Source organism: Bison bison, unplaced genomic scaffold (genome assembly GCF_000754665.1).
Source record: "Bison bison bison isolate TAMUID 2011002044 unplaced genomic scaffold, Bison_UMD1.0 scf7180017864043, whole genome shotgun sequence".
NCBI lineage: Eukaryota > Metazoa > Chordata > Mammalia > Artiodactyla > Bovidae > Bison > Bison bison.
The window spans coordinates 903,418-923,796 of record NW_011494615.1 but is presented as its reverse complement, the minus strand read 5'-3'; the positions used below and the strand labels follow the sequence as shown (position 1 = coordinate 923,796).

At 40.9% G+C, this 20,379-nt stretch overlaps 1 protein-coding gene across 2 annotated transcripts in view; it reads right to left on the bottom strand.

Annotated features, from left to right (window-relative positions):
• ULK4 (unc-51 like kinase 4) overlaps window positions 1–20,379 on the bottom strand; it is a 511,789-nt gene that overhangs the window by 344,968 nt on the left and 146,442 nt on the right. For both annotated transcript variants that reach the window (XM_010835460.1, XM_010835461.1), the window contains 5 exons: window positions 15,217–15,350; window positions 13,712–13,833; window positions 13,536–13,592; window positions 8,059–8,110; window positions 7,863–7,957 (listed from right to left, as the gene is read on the bottom strand). In XM_010835460.1, coding sequence (XP_010833762.1) covers window positions 7,863–7,957; window positions 8,059–8,110; window positions 13,536–13,592; window positions 13,712–13,833; window positions 15,217–15,350 — 460 coding nt within the window. The remainder of the gene's footprint in view (window positions 1–7,862; window positions 7,958–8,058; window positions 8,111–13,535; window positions 13,593–13,711; window positions 13,834–15,216; window positions 15,351–20,379) is intronic.

Sequence of the window (20,379 nt, the reverse complement as noted above, 5' to 3'; positions counted from 1 at the left end):
ATACATGATATTATACATGTTTCAATGCCATTCTCCCAAATCATCCCACCCTCTCCCTCTCCCAGAGTCCATAAGACTGATCTATACATCAGTGTCTCTTTTGCTGTCTCGTACATAGGGTTATTGTTACCATCTTTCTAAATTCCATATATATGCGTTAGTATACTGTATTGGTGTTTTTCTTTCTGGCTTACTTCACTCTGTATAATAGGTTCCAGTTTCATCCATCTCATTAGAACTGATTCAAATGTATTCTTTTTAATGGCTGAGTAATACTCCATTGTGTATATATACCACAGCTTTCTTATCCATTCATCTGCCGATGGGCATCTAGGTTGCTTCCATGTCCTGGCTATTATAAACAGTGCTGCGCTGAACACTGGGTACACGTGTCTCTTTCCCTTCTGGTTTCCTCAGTGTGTATGCCCAGCAGTGGGATTGCTGGATCATAAGGCAGTTCTATTTCCAGTTTTTTAAGGAATCTCCACACTGTTCTCCATAGTGGATTCAGCCTCTTTTCTCCTCTGAATTTTCTCACTGAGCTATCCTTATTTGATCACTCTTTATATCTTTAATTCTATCGTATCCTGATCGCCGAAGCTGTCTCCCCTTCGAATTCCCTGGATCCACTGGGGCTGGACCCCGGCAGCCTGCATCTCCTCAAAGCCTGGACCTGGCCAGTGGGGGGCCTGGCAAGAGCTGTGGAGCCTGCAGGGCACAGTCCCCTGCCTGTCCCCGGGCCCCCACCTCACCCACTAGGCTAAGGGACTGGAGGTCCTGGGAAAGAAGGCCACAACCCACCTCTCACTGCACTTTCTGCCACGAGGACCACTGCCCCACTGACCATAGGCAAAGTGGGGCTCTAGCCACAGTCCTCACCCACCCCCCAGGGTCACGTGCTCACATGCTAAGTGTCAGTCACACCTGCCCCGCCCCTGTTACAATATCAACCACTACCCACACCGTTTTTCACTGACAAATCACTAGTCAGAGGGGTGAAAAACATCAACAGCTAAATTTACCCAGCATCTAAACTCTGCATGACATTTAATAAACAACCAAGCTCATTTCAACCTGAAAAAGTCTTCAGGTCAAAATAACACTGTGATCATCAAGGCAGTAGTTTATCAAAACCTTCAGAGTTGATGAAAGGAACATTAGTATGTAATACAAAATATGCCTGGCATGCATTGACATTGAACTGTCAAATTAATATACATTTAAGCTGGTGATCATTAATCAAGTTTAAACAATCATCAAAATGTTGGGGAAAAAGGAGATACATAATCCTTATGTTTTCACAAATACATCAAAGAGCTATGACAAGTGATCTTGGTGGTTTTGAGATGCAGATTCAAAAGATCTAAATCCATTACACATACCACCTCTATGATTTTCTTGTTATATCAGACACAGCACCATCAAATATGGATTGAAATCGACTCCACAGTAACAATTTACCCCCGGGATGAAAACGGGTGATGAAGAAAGGACAAATCACTCCCACTGTCTAATTCTCAAAACAACTGTCTCAGCTGGTGAACTATTTTGGTGACAATAAATAAAACTCTACTGTTTATACCTGCATTGATTCCTGATCCTAAGATACGTATTCGTTCTCACCACAGACAAAAGGCAGAAGTGGCCACAGCCCAACATCACCCTCCTGTTGTCCAAACCAATGAAAGAATGCCCTGCACAGGTGAGGATCTCCACACATGGGGAGTGGCCCATCAGTATCACCCTGTTCTAGTGCAACTTCACAAAATAAATTTACACATGACAATATATCTAGACAGTTGTACAAGACCCATACAAGGACTAGGTTGTTTTTTTTTTTTTTTTCCACCTTCATTGAGTGATGTCACGTCACTTAATAGACCTCAAATTTCACAAAGGAATTTTGAAAACTCTAAACTCTCAGTTATGTCAAAGGCAAAAACTATGCAAACAAGAGAAATACATCTCACCATCAACCCTTATCAACATGCTCAACACCCACCTTGAAGGTTTAAGAGAGCATATTAAGAGAGGAGTGGGACTAAAATAAAATTATCTACATGTCCAACTCTATAAGTTTGACAATTAAGCATGGTCCAAAAAGCAAGACTATCAGAAGATGAATATCCAAAAATCAATACTCTTCCCAATGTTTCTACAACAACCAATCAAACAACATAATTTTAAAAAGACACCGTTTACAACAGTGATAAAATTCTAAGGGTCTATGATATCATGACTTTTACAAAATATAAATACACACATATATGTAAAATATTTATAAATATAATAACCATTGATAACTGGTTAAAAAAAAAGCTGGAAAGCTATCATAATCATGCTCACAAGAAGAAAACAGCTAAACAAACTGAAAATCAACTCATCTCAGATAAATCAGAGAATTAAGGTCACAAAGAAAACCAACTGTCCACTAGAACTGAAGACAAAGGCCAAGACAGAAAATCACAGCTTAACAGGAGCAGAAACTGCCAGTGGAGCCAGCAACTGGCACAAAAACTTAAACAGCACTTGACTAGAGTTAGAGTCTGAGATGATAAAACCTCCTGGAGGCCCAGCCTTAGTGCAGCTACCCACCTCCCAAAAGTTTTACCTCCCAGAGCCCCACCAGATTCTCAGACTGAAGATCAGAGAAAAGTCTCACGTTTCTGGCAGAGGAAAGGAAAAACTAACCATTCTGAAATATGTTTAGAGCATTCTTTTCTCCTTAACATAGGCTGGACTCGAGAGACACTATTCTACCAAAAGCTGAACCTACTCGGGTTTTACCAAAACCTGAGCTAGGGGGGAAAATATCCAATTCCAACGCCCTGTAAGCCTTCCCATCTCACCAACTGGGGCAGGGGGTGGGGGTGCTGAGAAGTATGTGTGAAGGTCACAGCCCAGGCACACAGGCCCAGAAAAGGAGCATGCCCTAAACCTAGCAGCTGTGGATCTCTACCCGCTCCACCACACCTCACCACACCAACAGGACTCCTGTGTAATAACTGGGGTTACAACCAAGAGAGCTGTACAGGCTTTATTCCAGAGGCGCTGCTAGGGAAACCCGAAGATGACAGGATAAACGAGACAAGGACATTACAGGTAATTTTAGCCTCTGAAACCTGTTTACAGCAAACAGTAAACACAGCCCGGCTCCTAGCCAAAGAAACATAAAACTTCATAATAATAGCTAGCTAGCTCATTGATCTCAGGTCATTTTACCTGATATATCATGCTGGAATGAAATATTTGTGGTGTTGAGAAGGAAAAAACACCACCAACCTAGACTTCTGAGTGAAATTATCCCTCGGGAATAAAAGGAAAACTAAAGAATTTCTCACACAAACAATAACTGAAGAATTGTTTTGCCAGTAGACTTGCCTTGTAAGAAATGTCAAGTTTCTTAGAAAAAAGGAAAATGACATGGGTCAGACACCCATCTATATGTTAGGGAAAAAAATAAATGAAGATAAAAATATAGTCATTGATGAGAAGCTTCAAAGCAGTCAACTCTGTGCAAATTAATCTATCAGTTCAGTTCAGTAGCTCAGTCATGTCCTATTCTTTGCACCCCCATGGACAGTAGCACACCAGGCTTCCCTGTCCATCACCGACTCCTGGAGCTTACTCAAACTCATGTCCATCAAGTCAGTGATGCCATCCAACCATCTCATCCTCCGTCATCCCCTTCTCCTCCCACCTTCAACCTTTTCCAGCATCAGGGTCTCTTCCAATGAGTCAATTCTTCACATCAGGTAGCCAAAGTACTGGAGTTTCAGCTTCAGCATCAGTCCTTCCAATGAATATTCAGGATTGATTTCCTTTAGAAATGACTGGTTATATCTCTTTGCAGTCCAAGGGACTCTCGAGAGTCTTCACCACCACCAGAGTTCAAAAGCATCAATTCTTCAGTGCTCAGCTTTCTTTATGGTCCAACTCTCACATGCATACATGACTACTGGAAAAACCATAGCTCTGACTAGATGGACCTTTGTTGGCCAAGTAATGTCTCTGCTTTTTAATATGCTGTATACATTGGTCATAGCTTTTCTTCCAAGGAACAATTGTCTTTTAATTTCATGGCTGCAGTCACCATCTGCAGTGATTTTGGAGCCCAAAAAACTGAAGTCTCTCACTCTTTCCATTGTTTGTCCACTATTTGCCATGAAGTGATGGGACAAGATACCATGATCTTCATTTTTTGAATGTTGAGTTTCAAGTCAGCTTTTTCACTCTCCTATTTTCATCAAGAGGCTCTTTAGTTCTTCTTCACTTTCTGCCATAAGGGTGGTATCATCTGCATATCTGAGGTTATTGATATTTCTCCTGGCAATCTTGATTCCAGCTTGTGCTTCATCCAGCACGGCATTTCTAATGATGTACTCTGCATATAAGTTAAACAAGTTGGGTGACAATATACAGCCCTGACATACTCCTTTCCCAATCTGGAACCAGTCTATTGTTCCATGTCCAGTTCTAATTGTTGCTTCTTGACCCACAGACAGATTTCTCAGGAGGCAGGTCAGGTGATCTGGTATTCCCATCTCTTGAACAATTTTTCAGTTTGTTGTGATCTACACAGTCCAAGGCTTTGGTGTAGTCAATAAAGCAGAAGTAGATGTTTTTCTGGAATTCTCTTGCTTTTTCTATGATCCAACAGATCCAATGGCAACTTGATTTCTGGTTCCTCTGTCTTTTCTAAATCCAGCTTGAATATCTGGAAGTTCATGGTTCACATACTGTTGAAAGCTTGGCTTGGAAAATTTTAAGCATTACTCTGCTGCCGTGTGAGATGAGTGCAATTTTGTGGTAGTTTGAGCATTCTTTGGCATTGCCATTCTTTGGGATTGGAATGAAAACTGACCTGTTCCAGTCCTGTGGCCACTGCTGAGTTTTCCAAATTTGCAGCATATTGAGCACAGCACTTTAACAGCATCTTTTAGGATTTGAAATAGCTCAGCTGGAATTCCATCACCTCCACTAGTTTTGTTCATACTAATGCTTCCTAAGGTCCACTTGCCTTCTCATTCCAGGATGTCTGGCTCTAGGTGATCACATCATCGTGGTTATCTGGGCCATGAAGATCTTTTCTGTATATTTCTTCTGTGTATTCTTGCCACCTCTTCTTAATATCTCCTGCTTCTGTTAGGTCCATCCCATTTCTGTCATTTATTGTGCCCATCTTTGCGTGAAATCTTGCCTTGGTATCTCTAAATTTCTTGAAGAGATCTCTAGTCTTTCCCATTCTATTGTTTTCCTCTATTTCTTTGCATTGATCACTGAGGAGGGTTTTCTTATCTCTCTTTGCTATTCTTTGGAACTCTGCATTCAAATGGGTATATTTTTCCTTTTCTCCTTTGCTTTCAGCATCTCTTCTTTTCTCAGCTAAGGCCTCCTCAGACAACCACTTTGCCTTTTTGCATTTCTTTTTCTTGGAGATGGTCTTGATCCATGCCTCCTATACAATATCACGAACCTCTGTCCATAGCTCTTCAGGCACTCTGTCTATCAGATCTAATCCCTTGAATCTATGTGTCACTTCCACTGTATAATTGTAAGGGATTTCATTTAGATCATACCTGAATGGTCTAGTGCTTTTCCTTTCTTTCTTCAATTTAAGCCTGAATTTTGCAATAAGGAGTTCAGGATCTGAGCCACAGTCAGCTCCCGGTCTTGTTTTTGCTGACTGTATAGAGCTTGTCTAACTCAATGAAACTATGAGCCATGCCGTGTTGGGCTACCCAAGACAGACGGGTCATGGTGGAGAGTTTTGACAAAATGTGGTCCACTGGAGAAAGGACTGGCAAACCATTTCAGTATTCTTGCCTTGAGAACCCCATGAGCAGTATGAAAAGGCAAAAGGATAGGACACTGAAAGATGAACTCCCCAGGTAGGTAGGTGCCCAATATGCTACTGGAGATCAGTGGAGAAATAACTCCAGAAAGAACAAAGAAAATGAAAGTGAAGTCAATCAGTCATGTCCGACTCTTTGCGACCCCATGGACTGTAGCCCACCAGGCTCCTCCATCCATGAGATTTTCCAGGCAAGAATACTGGAGTGGGTTGCCATTTCCTTCTCCTGGAGATCTTCCTGACCCAGGGATTGAACCCAGGTCTCCCGCATTGTAGGCAGATGCTTTACCGTCTGAGCCACCAAACAACACACAGTTGTGGATGTGACTGGTGATGGAAGTCCAATGCTATAAAGAACAATACTGCATAGGAACCTGGAATGTTAGGACCACGAATCAGGGCAATTGGAAGTGGTCAAACAGGAGATGGCAAGAGTAAACATTGACATTTTAGGAATCAGTGAACTAAAATGGACTGGAATGGGTGAATTTAACTCAAATGACCATTATACCTACTACTGTGGGCAGGAATACCTTAGAAAAAATGGAGTAGCCATCATAGTCAACAAGAGTCCGAAATGCAGTACTTGGATGCAGTCTCAAAAATGACAGAATGATCTCTATTCGTTTCCAAGGCAAACCATTCAATATCACAATAATTCAAGTCTATGCCCTGACCAGTAACGCTGAAGAAGCTGAACGGTTCTACGAAGACCTACAAGACCTTCTAGAACTAACAGCCAAAAAAGATGTCCTTTTCATCACAGGTGACTGGAATGCAAAAGTAGGAAGTCAAGAGATACCTGAAGTAATAGGCAAATTTGGCCTTGGAGTACAGAATGAAGCAGGGCAAAGGCTAACAGAGTTTGGCCAAGATAACACAGTGGTCATAGCAAACACCCTCTTCCAACAACACAAGAGAAGACTCTACACATGGACATCACCAGATGGTCAATACCGAAGTCAGACTGTTTATATTCTTTGCAGCCGAAGATGGAGAAGCTCTATACAGTCAGCAAAAACAAGACCAGGAGCTAACTGTGGCTCAGATCATGAACTCCTCATTGCAAAATTAATCTATAATTCCTATATAAAACACATAAATATTTCAACGAGGTTGTGTGAATTTCTCACACTGATCTATAAAGTATTTGGAAAGAATAGTAATGGAAAAACGTCAAAAAGCATGAAGCACTCAAGGTTTCCAGGTTTACTATGATAGGAAGAAATAAGCTGGTACAAGCAAAGGGCTAGACAGAGATTCATGAAACAGAACAGAGAGCCTACAAACAGATACATACGGCAGATGTGTCAATGGCAGATGGACTACTACCAACAGTGGAAAACCATGCCCAGAAAGCATCTGGCAATGTGTAGAGACCTTTTTGATTGCTGCAACTGAGGGGAGCCTCCAAATCTACTATGAAGAGGCCAGTGATGCTGCTAAACATCTCTCAATGCCCAGGACAGCCTCCACAACAAGGAACTGCCCATCTCCAAACATCCAGAGTGGCAGGGGTGAAAGTGAGACTGTTAGTCACTTGGTCATGTTTGTGATCCCCATGGACTGTAGCCCACCAGGCTCCTCTGTCCATGGAGTTCTCCAGGCAAGAATACTGGAGTGGGTAGCCATTCACTTCTCCAGGGGATCTTCCCAATCCAGGGATCAAACCTGGGTCTCCTGCATTACAGGCAGACTCTACCATCTGAGCCACCATGGAAGCCCAGTGCCAAGGCTGAGAAACTCTAGGCCAGGAATAACAAGGGGCACACTGTGAGTTAGGTGTGGACCAGAAGGGAAAGAAAATAATAAGCAAAGAAAAACCCCAAAACAAGTCAACAAGGTAGGGAGAGATTTCTCAGGTTCATCCTGTCTGGGGGGCAGCTTTTCTTAACAGTTATTTCATGTGAGGAACATGTATGACCAAGTATATGTAAACTAATCTCTTTATAGACAGAGTTACCAAGTAAGCCAAAAAATATCTTTTTCAAAAGCAGCCAGAACTGACCGTAGAGCAATAGTCTTTCAATAAAATAGGATACTGTATCACTGCTTCAAAAGCCGATAGTGTGATCTTGATAAATTCTTCTGATGCCATCAGTCCTAGAAATACAGTTAATTATTATAGATGTTTATTTACATGTCCAAAATCACAGGATCAAAATCTTCAAGCAAAGATGTAAAATGTCCCATGATCTACTCACCTACAGCTCCATCTATGTTAGTTTCTCCTGAGTCTATTGATTTAATATGACTCTGAAAAAAATATAAAAATGTTAATAAATGGAGATTTTAAAATAACTGATGTAAACACTATGCAGAGGGGAAAAAAAAAAACTGAACATATGATCCTATGTGTTCATCATGATTTACTTCCAGTGGTAGGAATCAAGTGATTTTTATATTCTTTTTACATTTTTCTACACTTTCTAAATTTCATGTGATAAGTAGGCACTAATCTCTTTATCCAGAAGGCGAAAGATAACATTCTTAGAAAGTCTCTGATTGAGTTAACACACACAAGTCATTAGAAATTTTTTTCAACATCAAATCTCTATTTATTCAGCAGAAGTCATGTCCCTATTTTGAAATCAGGTGAATTTATTTCAGCCAAATTATATACGTAATAAATAAGAAAAAGAGGCATTTTAACAACAATTTGACTGAAATAATTTCACAATTTGATGTAAAAAAAATTCAAAGAAAGTATCTTTTGATTTCAATAAATCTACTTAAATGTCTACAGCTTAAGAAAGAAGAGACAAAACAGTGTTTATACTACAATTTTTCTGTATAACTTTTAAAGAATATGTAGATAACACATGAACATAGATGGAGACAAAACTTTTTGAGGGAGAAATCACAGGAACCACTCACAGAGGCTCCCTGTGAGGAAGAACACTGGATCAGGAGGTAGACATTCACTATTCACTTTCTGCACTGTTAGAATTTTCTAACTATATACATGTATTAATTTTTTTTTCCTTTGTTTAACAGCAACAAGGGTTTTCTAGATGGTGAAACTATAGGGTTCTTTTATTTTCTTCCTTATGCTTCCCCTGTTTAATTTTTTAAAAATCCCTACTGAATGTTTCATTGATTTGCCAATTTAAATCTCTCTGGGTCGATTTCTTTCTCTTCATTCTCAGTGTAACAGGAGTTAATCAGGTGAGAGTGAGGACAGAGCAGGAGACCCTGGAGATTCAGGGAGAGGAGGGAAAGTATGAACAATCATCCAGGTGAGCGTGAAGGTATATAAATTAGGAAGAGGAACCTGATGCCCCAGTCTGCAGAGAGGACTCGCTTGAAGTGAGCAGTCATGAATTTAAAGTGAGACCAGCTGCTTTCCTCATGTTTTTCTCGAGCCACACTTAGTCACTCAAAGCAGGGGTGAGGGAGGTAGAGAATTAAAGTGAACCAGCACTTGGGTTTGCCAGAGGAGGACGATGGAGGAAGGGACAGGAAAGGGATCACGGGTATACGCTAGGTAGGGATAGGGGTTGAACCAGGGACTCAAAGCTCAAGAAAGAGAATCGTCAAGTCACTGGGCCCAGGGAGGGCAGGGTGGTGAGTGCAAAGTGGTGAGGCCAATTTAAGTCCCAGAGGAATTAAAGGACTGTTGGAGATGAGGAGCAGGGGTAGTGAGCTGAAAATTAGGTGTCATAGCCAGATAGTATGATGCTGAAAATAAGGCTATGGGTGGAGGCAGCTGAGGGAGGGCAAGACACACCCGCGGGAAGAGAGGTGGTCGAGGAGCTGAGAGGATGAGGGGCTAGAAGGAACCTCCGCAGAAATACCTGATTCTCTAACAATGACCGCGAATCCGGTGCTGAGAGAACATGGGAGTGAGGGGGAATGACCCAGAAAAATCTGTAGATGACCACACTACACCGGGCATCTTCTGAGGCTGTGAGCTTCCAAGCTGGGAGTACAGCAGGGGAGCAAAAAGGGTGGGCACCTACTCCACAACTAGGCTCGTTAGATGGAGGACTGTGGGGCAAAAGTACGGCCCCATCTAGGGGGAAAAAGGCAAAGAAAGCTACGACTCCAGGGTAGACCAGTGCCCCTCATTACTGTTCAGTCCTTCTGAGAAGCTGAGAGTAAATTCTCTAAGCAAGGTGGGTGGGTATATTACTTCAGGGTGTGTTAAATTTTTTTTAAACAAACAATTTTTAAGAAAAGGAAAAATCTTCCTAACAAGAACACTCATGTGGCAATGAATAAATATATAATATCATATTTTTTAAATATAAGGGAATTCTTTGGCAGTCCAGTGGTTAAGAATTGGCACTTTCATTGCCAGAAGCTAAGATCCCACAAGCTGTGTGACAGCCAAAAAATAATAAATAAAAATATAAGAGTACCCTCTCTCTGCTTTATCTTCTACAGCTGAAGTCAAAATCTATCAACAGACCAACACTCACTTAAAATAAAAATCTGGAGAGAGTCTTTTCTGACTATCTCAAAGCCCAGGATTAGCAAAGATTTATTGATTTATTGCTGGTGGATATTATAATCACATTCTTGTGTGAAAACCAGAATCATTTCATCATTTCTTTCATTTGAAAATCTGAATTTTTCTTTTTGTAAAAAAAACTATAACCACCACATAATCACTGAACTTTCATAAACTAATGAGGCCAGAACTTGAGAATAAACACAACTAAGTCCTCTTCCTCAGCTCATTAGTCAAGAGCATTTTCAGAAGGACACAAGAATCACAGTGAACATCACGAGTTTTCAAATAGATTTCCTTAATATCATTGCTTCCTGTTTCCCAGCCTAATTCAGTGAAGGTACAAAAGAACTAAGGTGAGTTCACCTTGGAACTTCCCCACAGCACCTCCCCAGATGCCTTGCTGCGTAAGTGTCCCTGGGTACCTTTTTTCCCCCTCTTACTGGAGACGGAGGCAGGTACAATGACACATTGCTTCTGCCAATAAGAAGTAAAAACAGCAATCAACAGCTGTGTAGTCCTCTTTGGCCTGGGCCCTTCGAAAGATTAATAATGGTTTAAAAGTGTCCTACTAAATTGCTTCCAAACATGTGCCTCTTTAAATCATAAAGACCCCAAAACTTCCTTTTGCTTGGGGGGGAAAAAAAAGCTAAAGCCAAGGCCTCCAAATATAAAAAGTATCCTGAACTTTTCTACCAAAATAAATTTTTAAAAAATGATACCTATAGGTCAAAAGGCAAACCATGCCTGGTACCAGTATGAAAACAGAAACCAATGGGAAGCAAAATTCCAACAGCCCCTCCAGCCTGCGCCTTCAGGACCTTCTAATGAGCAAAGATCACACCAAGTATGGCTGTTGTCTCCACCCACATGAGGCAAGTCAGCAGCCCCTGGAGAGCTCCTTTAGCAGAAGCCCAAGAAGTTCTTAGATACAGCTACTAATGGTGGACCCAAAGTCTGAATACCTCAAATCAGTGTGCACTTTTAAAATATAAAGGGCTTCCCTGATAGCTCAGTAGGTAAGAATCCGCCTGCAATGCAGGAGTCTCCAGTTCGATTCCCAGGTCAGGAAGATCTGCTGGAGAAGGGCCCATACCCCACCTTCTGCCCAAAAGAAAACAACCCACACAAATAACCAAACCAACCCTCTTAACTCCAGGGAAGCTTTGCCTAGACAAAATTTAAAGTAATTGTTCTCAAGCAGAAAACTCAAGGACTTCAACGTGCAGATTCTGCACCGTGAACTTCCCAGAGGCTTCTACTCCTTCCAAGGGAGGAGTAGACCATGCCTCTGGCACTGGAGGGCACTGTAACTAACAATGGTATTCGTGGCATCTTCTGGACAGACTGTGGATCAACTCGCAGAAGCAACAGCCAACTCGCAACAGCTCACAGAAACACACACCAGAATTGGGTGGATAACTACAACCAGGCCCATGACTTCAGTCAACGCTTCCTCTCCCTGGACTAGTGTTTCATCAGTGCGGCCAACACTAAATCAAGAAAGATGGACACGCAGCTAAGGCCAAGTAACAGATGCGGTAAGAAAAGTAACAGAAAAACTCTGGAACTGGTTGCAACTCAAACTAGGAAAATGGCCCAAACAGAGCCAAGAGACCTCTTCCACTGTGTGTGTAAACTCCTATTACTTGAGCAACACTATCAAGGGAAAGACTGCTAAAGAATTTTCAGTATCACAGTTACCTTTGAACCAAGCAAGTTATCTCCCATTCCCTGAAAGTGCCTATGTGAAGCAAACCCATACAGAGCCCTATTGAACACCCCCACCCCTCAAAGGGTGCACTCCCTCCTGGGAGAAGGTGAGGAGGCCCTTCCTCGGGGGGAGCAGATGGGTTACATGAAGCAGAGGAGGTCTCCCTGAAAGACACAGATGGGAGTCCACAAAGACTTTTATATTGGAGTTGCTTAATAGTTCCTTGAAAATCTAAACTGTACTCAGTTAATGTAAGCACACCAAAGTACTACACATGAGGAAAAAATAGAATGAACACAGGACAATTCTACCCAGCCCAAACAAACAAACACTGGGCCAAAGTATTCCAAGGAGGGCTGCAAGGGCAAAATTACTATGATCAGGCTCAACATGTCAGCACAGTGGAGGTACAAGCACAGAACTACAGTGCTGCTCAGAATGATACCCATACTATCCTTAAAAAGATCAGAAAGCATATTAAGGAAGGCGGCAGACAAAATGCTCACAATTTGCAAATTCATGAATGTGCTACAGAAATTACATGCTTTGTAGAATTCAAGATTTGAGGATGATAATGATCTGAAGTTAAGTACAAAAGAACCTATACTGCATTGACTAAACACGCTGCTTATAAAAGTCAGTGACCTCTCTACTCAACAGTCATACTTCAAAACATCGTATGTTACTGTACGATCAACATTCTAGAAAACTACATCCTCATTTGTGGATGGTAATCATTTTTTCTTTTTTTGTTTACTCCAAACCAGCAATAAAATTGAGATATTTACTTCATTTTAACGAGACACCTATCTGATATGGCATTTTTTAAATCTCAGCTCAGCATTTATTATTAACATCAAAGGAAGACAGAATAGGCTGCGTGACAAATGTTTTCGTTTTCCCTTTATACACCTCGCTGTTTTATCAACAGTATATACTGTAAGTGTTCCAGGCAAGGGGAGAAGATAACATAATTCACGAGCCACAACCTTAACAAAAAGACTATTTTGTGTGTGTGAGCAAAAATCGAAGTGAAAGATAATACAGTGATTTGTTTTTCACTGCTACTCATCTCATTAAAATTAAAGATAAGGTTAAATTGAGCTCCACTTAGAGAAATGTCATCACAGAAAGAGACACGGCACATAGCTGGACAATGTTAGCCAAAGGAAATTATAATACTGTGTTTCCAGAATTCCATTTTTACCAATTTCATTATTTTAAATTTTTTCATGATGTTTAATACCAAACACTATGAAAATCTTTTCAATGGACTTATTTACCCTACCTGGTCTGTCTCTAAACAAAATGCATTATCAGGAGAGAATGTATTTTTCCCCAAATGTCAAATTTTATTACAGTCAACAGATAAAAATACAAAAAGGTCACTTCCCTAGAGACAAATAAATACCACTAAGATTTTTAAATTACTTCATTCTGACACCAAATCCCACAAACAGTAGGGACAGCCACATTTTTATTAGGAACATGAAAAATTCAGCATTACTCACAAGAATAGTTCCATAACTGAAAAGGAACTCTTCTGTTACAACTTGAGGTCGAAATACCTGTGTGATGAGAATTTGCATAGATTAAATCCTGAAAGCCATACGTAAGAAAGAAATGATAATGTTTCGTCTGAGTTGACATTTCTCAGCTCCACTTTTTTCCCCAAAAAAGATGATACCTGAGACGTTACCAGGTGAAGCACTACAGGCATGAGGGGGAGACACATCTTCAGCTGCTTTGCTTGAACTGTGGATGGGTGTTTACGGCCAGAAACGTTAGCCAGGGCGTTAAGAATGTCACCTGCAAAGCACATCCCAGAGCACACGTGAGGTTAGAGACCACAAATGCTTAGGGACCACTAGCTGTGGGCTGAATGTTAATGGGATTGCTAAGGGAAATAATCTCCAAATAAAAGAAGTGGGTAGTAGATGCATTGTTTTATTCCCAACTCTTGACATTACAACAGGAAGCTGTGGCCTCTGGGGACAAGATGGACATAAGACTTATCTCTCATCTGGAAATTTAAAATAGAATATAAAAATGATTTTTCTTTTTTTGTACTTTACAAATATCAACCATGAGTATCCATTACTTTTGTAAACAGGAGAAAGTTATTTTAAGATTTATAAGCTAACAGGTCATAGATTAGATTTCTCCGGTAGTAGAATAGGATGGTAGAAGTAAGAGATCAATTCCCAAAACTTCTCATTGGATAGCCAAGTCCAACAATAAATAAACCTTGCCTTGCTAGACACACAAATCTCATCATCATCTCCTAAGACAAGATGGGTCATGTAAAAAGAAAGTCAGCTACCAATTGACCAGATTGTGGCCTTCGGTCTGGAGATTTTAAAAGGGTTACAATCCAAATAAATTTGAAAAGCTCTATTTTCAGTCATGAACAGGCAAAAATCTCCCACATTATTAGTAAGGAGCAAAAGGTTACTGTGAATCAGCCATGAAGATATTTTCATTACTTTAATATTCTGAATTTCTGAGTCTAAATATCTTTTACAGTAACAGGCTGGATCAAATTTAACATTTTAAACATTTCTGGTTTATAGCCACATCTGCTGGGAAAGCATGGAATGCGATTTTAAACTAAATATACACATTCCTTAGATAATTTTTGCATCTGTAAATAACAGTGAAATAACAGATTTTGTTAGCTGTAATAAACATCCTTTGAGATCATTATTACTTTCATCTTAAATTTTTCAAACCAATGAAATTTTCAAACTTTAATATCAAAATTCTTTAATATTAAATTTTGGTGCCTATGTATTTTTAAATTATTGTAAGAAAAAATAAATTTGTGGTTACAACCTGAAGGAAAAATGTTTTTCTTCTGAATTATGCAAAGAGAAATTTTGAGAAAAGTTCCTAAAATGATAGCCTAAGTCCAATTTTAACCAATTAAAATGCTTTCCTTTTCTTTTCCAGGACTGCAAGATGACACCTCAATATAGCCTAATTTAGCCCCTTAGCCTCAATCATGTCACTGATACGAAATATTTATGATAACAGTTAGGGAACATTGAAATTTTGAAACTACACATTCAAGAAGTGTCACTGTGCTCGCCTGTAAAAAACAGACCATCAAGAAAAAAAGACATGCCCAAAAGCCAAGTCACAAAAAGATAAGCGGGAAGGGGCCTAAGGATGGACGAGACTCCAATTTACCCAGGATACGTGGCAGCTCCTGCACCATGTGACGGATGAGTAGGTCAAGGCATCGGGACAGGTATTCATTGCCACTTTGCTGCTCCTTGCCTGGAGTGGTCTTCCTGCTGTCTCTCTCGATGTACATCACCAGCCTACACACAGAGAAGTGCCAAAGATTACCTCTCATGATAAAACAGTTGATAGCATCTGCCCGAAACCACCACCATGGCAAGTGTTTCCAGGGGGCACCGTCCCCATCGTGTTGACATTTAGATACGGAGCAACTTGTCGGGCACAGGCTATTGCTGCCTTAGAAAAATGGAGACATTTATGCAGAGAGAAAATAAGGCAACTCTGAATATCTCTGCCAGTGTTATTACAAAACGACGCCCTGACTTCATTTGCCTTTGGCCCATTAAAAGAAACCCCGCGTTCTTCAGATGACAGATGAAAGGCAAACAAAAGCCTCTGGAAAGAAGAGGGCTTTGGCATTTTGAAGAGTCAAAGTAGAACCACCAGTTGTCTGCACCTTCGTTGGACATTAGTCTTAAACTTGCTCTGAATCCCAGGCAAGTCATAAAAATTCCAGTTCTTTCACTAAACTGTGTATATAAATCCAAAAAAAATGATTCATTTCAGCACTGGATATAATACAGAGAGCAGATACCATCTGAACATCTGGATTTCACATGCCCTTTTGTCCTCTGGTTTAATGATATCTGTCTCTTAATAAACTTATTTCTTCTTCAAACCAGTGGCATTTGTTATCATTCGTCTCTGAACCAATAGCCTCCAACCCAGAACCAGGGGACTTGTTGAACCATCACTCTGGGTACCAAGGGTATTGTTGAAAACTCTTAGGCCCATACTTCCTTCCCTTTGCTAGACCCACTACCCAAGTTCCCAGTCCCTGCAACTCTAAAGGGCAATGAGTTCCCTGGCCTCAAAGGCCCCTTGACTGCAATCCCCCTTGCTGGACTCCCCTTGCCATCATCAACCGTCTCTCCAGCTCTGTTGCAATCATCATTCCACCCAAATTCTGCTTCCCAAAACTCCCACTGTAAACCAGAAAAGGGTGGCTCTGGACACAATACACACACATAACATACACTGAAATCTTAACACTCAGCATTTATGTGGTTCTCTTAGTAGATTTGTGCATCCTTTTGCCTTCTTACTGGTCATTATTTGTAGCTCTATTAGTAAAGACCTGGGAATGAAACCAAATCAAAAGTTCAAGATCCATATAAGCCAGCTGGCATCTCTGTTTCAGTTGCTGATTACAGCCCTAGTCACACTCTAACAAATACAAGACACTGCTCAAAATGTAGAGTAAATCCTGATGAATCCATAGAAATATATCACTATGACTTAAAAAACAGAGAGCACAGAGCCCCATGATGATAGGTAAACCAAAGAAATGAGACAGTAATTATTTCATGGTAAGTGGAATCCAAAAGCTTCCCATAAAATGGGGTGTGATAGAAGATGTGATAAAATGAATGAGATCAGCCTGGGGAGCCAGTCAGCCTGGAGCTCCAGGGAATCCACAGCAGGACACACTATCGCTGTGGCCTGGAGCTTCCAAGCGAATAGCAGCCACTCCAGGAACCTCTTGCTCAGCTGACACCTACTCCATCAGCCCAACTAAGGAGCAGGACCAGAAAACACCATCTTCATTTTTGGTTCCCCAAGATGCATTGTCTGGTATCTCCTGCCCAGTCTCACCATCTGCTGAAAAGCTTTATCCAACATTGAAGATTCCAGCATTTAACTGTAGCCCCTCCAAGCTAAGTATTTCAAATATACCCTCTGACTATACTGACTATAATCTGCTCTTATTCCTGCTTGCACACTCTTCCACTGTGACAGTTCCTCAGCCTCCAAGGAACTTCCACTGATTGAATCTATGACATTGCCTCCCAACCCATGACATCATCTTTCAAAATCCATGACATCGTCTCCCAATCCATGACATCTCCCAAAAAGCACTCCCTTTTTCTCACTTGGAGAAGGAAATGGCAATCCACTCCAGTATTCTTGCCTGGAGAATCCCATGGACAGAGGAGCCTGAGGGGCTACAGTCTACGGGGTCGCAAAGAGTCGGACACGACTGAGCGACTTCACTCACTCACTCACTTTCCTCACTTACTTCCTGCTTCGATTGCATCCCACCATCTATCATTTCCTTGTGCTCTTTTTTTTCCCACATCCACATAGTCAAATGATCCAGATGAATCTAGTGATCTATACGCTTCCTGTACATCTGCAGAGAGGCTGCTGAAGTCAAACATGGAGCAGAGTCACCCCACTGTAAAAGGGTGACACCAATATTCAAGGGCACAGAACAGCACCAGCACCGACCCTATCTCCAAAACGTTCTTCTCTTTAAACCCTGAAATTTCCATCCTCTTATGAGATTCTCAGTGATTCTGCCTCCTACTATACAGAGAAAACATAAAGCATCATGAAGAAATTCTTCCTAAATCTAAACTTAGTGTGTATCCTACCCTGGCCTCCTTTCCTCCCATCACAACCACTGACCTGTCTCTCCTTGCAACTCTGTCTAGATCACATTCCCTTCCCTTTTCTCAGAATCTTGAAACAGCCAATTCCTTCTTTTTCATTTTGTATACTCACTCTCTCCCATTTAACAAAATGCTTTTCCTGTCCTTCTAGCAACTGCCCCATTGCCTCTCTCCTCCCTTCCTCAGTCAAACCTCTTAAGAAATCAATCTATATCCAATATCTCCTTTGTTCCTCTTAACTTCTTCCACCCACCACAATCTGCTCTCATTCCCATCACTTTTCTAATGAGTCGGCTCTTTGCATCAGATGGTCAAAGTACTGGAGCTTCAGGTTCATCATCAGTCCTTTCAATGAATATTCAGGACTCACTTCCTTTAGGATTGACTGGTTTGATCTCCTTGCAGTCCAAGGGACTCTCAAGAATCTTTCCCAACACCACAGTTCAAAAGCATCAGTCTTCCGGCACTCAGCCTTCTTTATGGTCCAACCATCACATCCATACGTGACAACCTCCTTACTTTTTGAATTTTTCTGGTTTATGAACCATGAGTAGGAGTCATCTATTCAAAACTTAAGTGTTTTGAAAACATGAAGTAGTATCATTGCTCTACACAGCCAATTAAAAAAAAAAAAACTTTAGGTGATGTAACACTCAATTATACAACATGCCCTACCAGATGATAAATGGTGAGTCTTCGCAAAAATATTACCTCCTTTTCGTAAGATCTGTAGACCTCCAATTTCTCACTATGCCAAGTCACGGTGACTTTAAACAAGCAGTAAATCGACGGCAACATCACAGGAGTATCCCAAAACTTTATTACGACCTGTGGCCCATTATGATTTCTAAATTATTTTTCTCCTTTCTTTCAGTAGGGTCACTTTTTCAACTTGACAATACTGACAAAGATTTCAATAAATCTTTGGCTCTAACTCAGAGCCCTACCACCTTCTAACAGCATGATCTTGGACAAATTTCTGAAGCTCTTTATACCTTCAGTTTTCTCATTATAAATGGGATAACAATTCCTACCTTGCAGGACTGCTGTGAAGACTGAATGAGAAAATCGTCTGGGGTCTAACACAAGGTACATACTCAAGAAATGGTAGCTGCTTTTATTACTAATAATAGTTGCTTCTATGAATTATTAGACCACCACCAAAATGAAGACACTGTTTTCTGGAGTGAACAGATCTTAAGAGAACACTCCCATGGAAGGCCACCTCTGCTGTTCATCCTATTCTCTAACTCACAGAGTCACACAAAGAGAGACAAATACAGTATCACTTATATATGGAATCTAAAAAGCACACATGAACTTATTTACAAAATAAACTTACAGTTACCAAAGGCAGAAGGGTAGGAAGGGATAAACTGGGAGTAAAGGATTAACAGATACACACTGCTGCTGCTGCTGCTAAGTCGCTTCAGTCCTGTCCGACTCTGTGTGACCCCATAGACAGCAGCCCATCAGGCTCCACCGTCCCTGGGATTTTCCAGGCAAGAACACTGGAGTGGGTCGCCATTTCCTTCTCCAATGCATGAAAGTGAAAAGTGAAAGTGAAGTCGCTCAGTCATATCCGACTCTTCACGACCCCATGGACTGCAGCCTACCAGGCTCCTCCATCCATGGGATTTTCCAGGCAAGAGTACTGGAGTGGGGTATACACACTACTATATAAAAAATAGATAGACAACAAGGATTTTACCATATAGCACAAGAAGGAAACATAATTCAGTATCTTACAACAATCTATAATGGAAAAGAATTAGAAAACATAGATATATATACCTATATATATAATCAAGTCACTTTGCTGTACACATGAAACTAACATAATATTGTAAATCAACTATAGTTCAGTTTTTAAAAAATAAAACAAAGAAATGGAACCTCAAATGTTTCACTTCACAGCACTGCCAAATGGTTTCCCAAAATGGTTGTCCCAGTGGCGTACAAGTTCCCCCTGAGTTACACCTCACCAGTATTTAGTAGTATCAAATTTTTGCTCATTTCTATCTTGTGGTGTTCTCTTGGCAAAACCCTATTAGCCTTTGCCCTGCTTCATTCTGTACTCCAAGGCCAAATTTGCCTGTTACTCCAGGTATTTCTTGACTTCCTACTTTTGCATTCCAGTCCCCTATAATGAAAAGGACATCTTTTTGGGGTGTTAGTTCTAAAAGGTCTTGTAGGTCTTCATAGAACTGTTCAACTTCAGCTTCTTCAGCATTACTGGTCAGGGCATAGACTTAGATTACTGTGATACTGAATGGTTTGCCTTGGAAACGAACAGAGATCATTCTGTTGTTTTTGAGACTGCATCCAAGTACTGCATTTTGGACGCTTTTGTTGACTATGATGGCTACTCCATTTCTTCTAAGGGATTCCTGCCCATAGTAGTAGATATAATGGTCATCAGAGTTTAATTCACCCATTCCAGTCTATCTTAGTTTGCTGATTCCTAGAATGTCAACATTCACTCTTGCCACCTCCTGTTTGACCACTTCCAATTTGCCTTGATTCATGGACCTAACATTCCAGGTTCCTATGCAATACTGCTCTTTACAGCATCGGACCTTGCTTCTACCACCAGTCACATCCACAACTGGGTGGTGTTTTTGCTTTGGCTCCATCCCTTCATTCTTTCTAG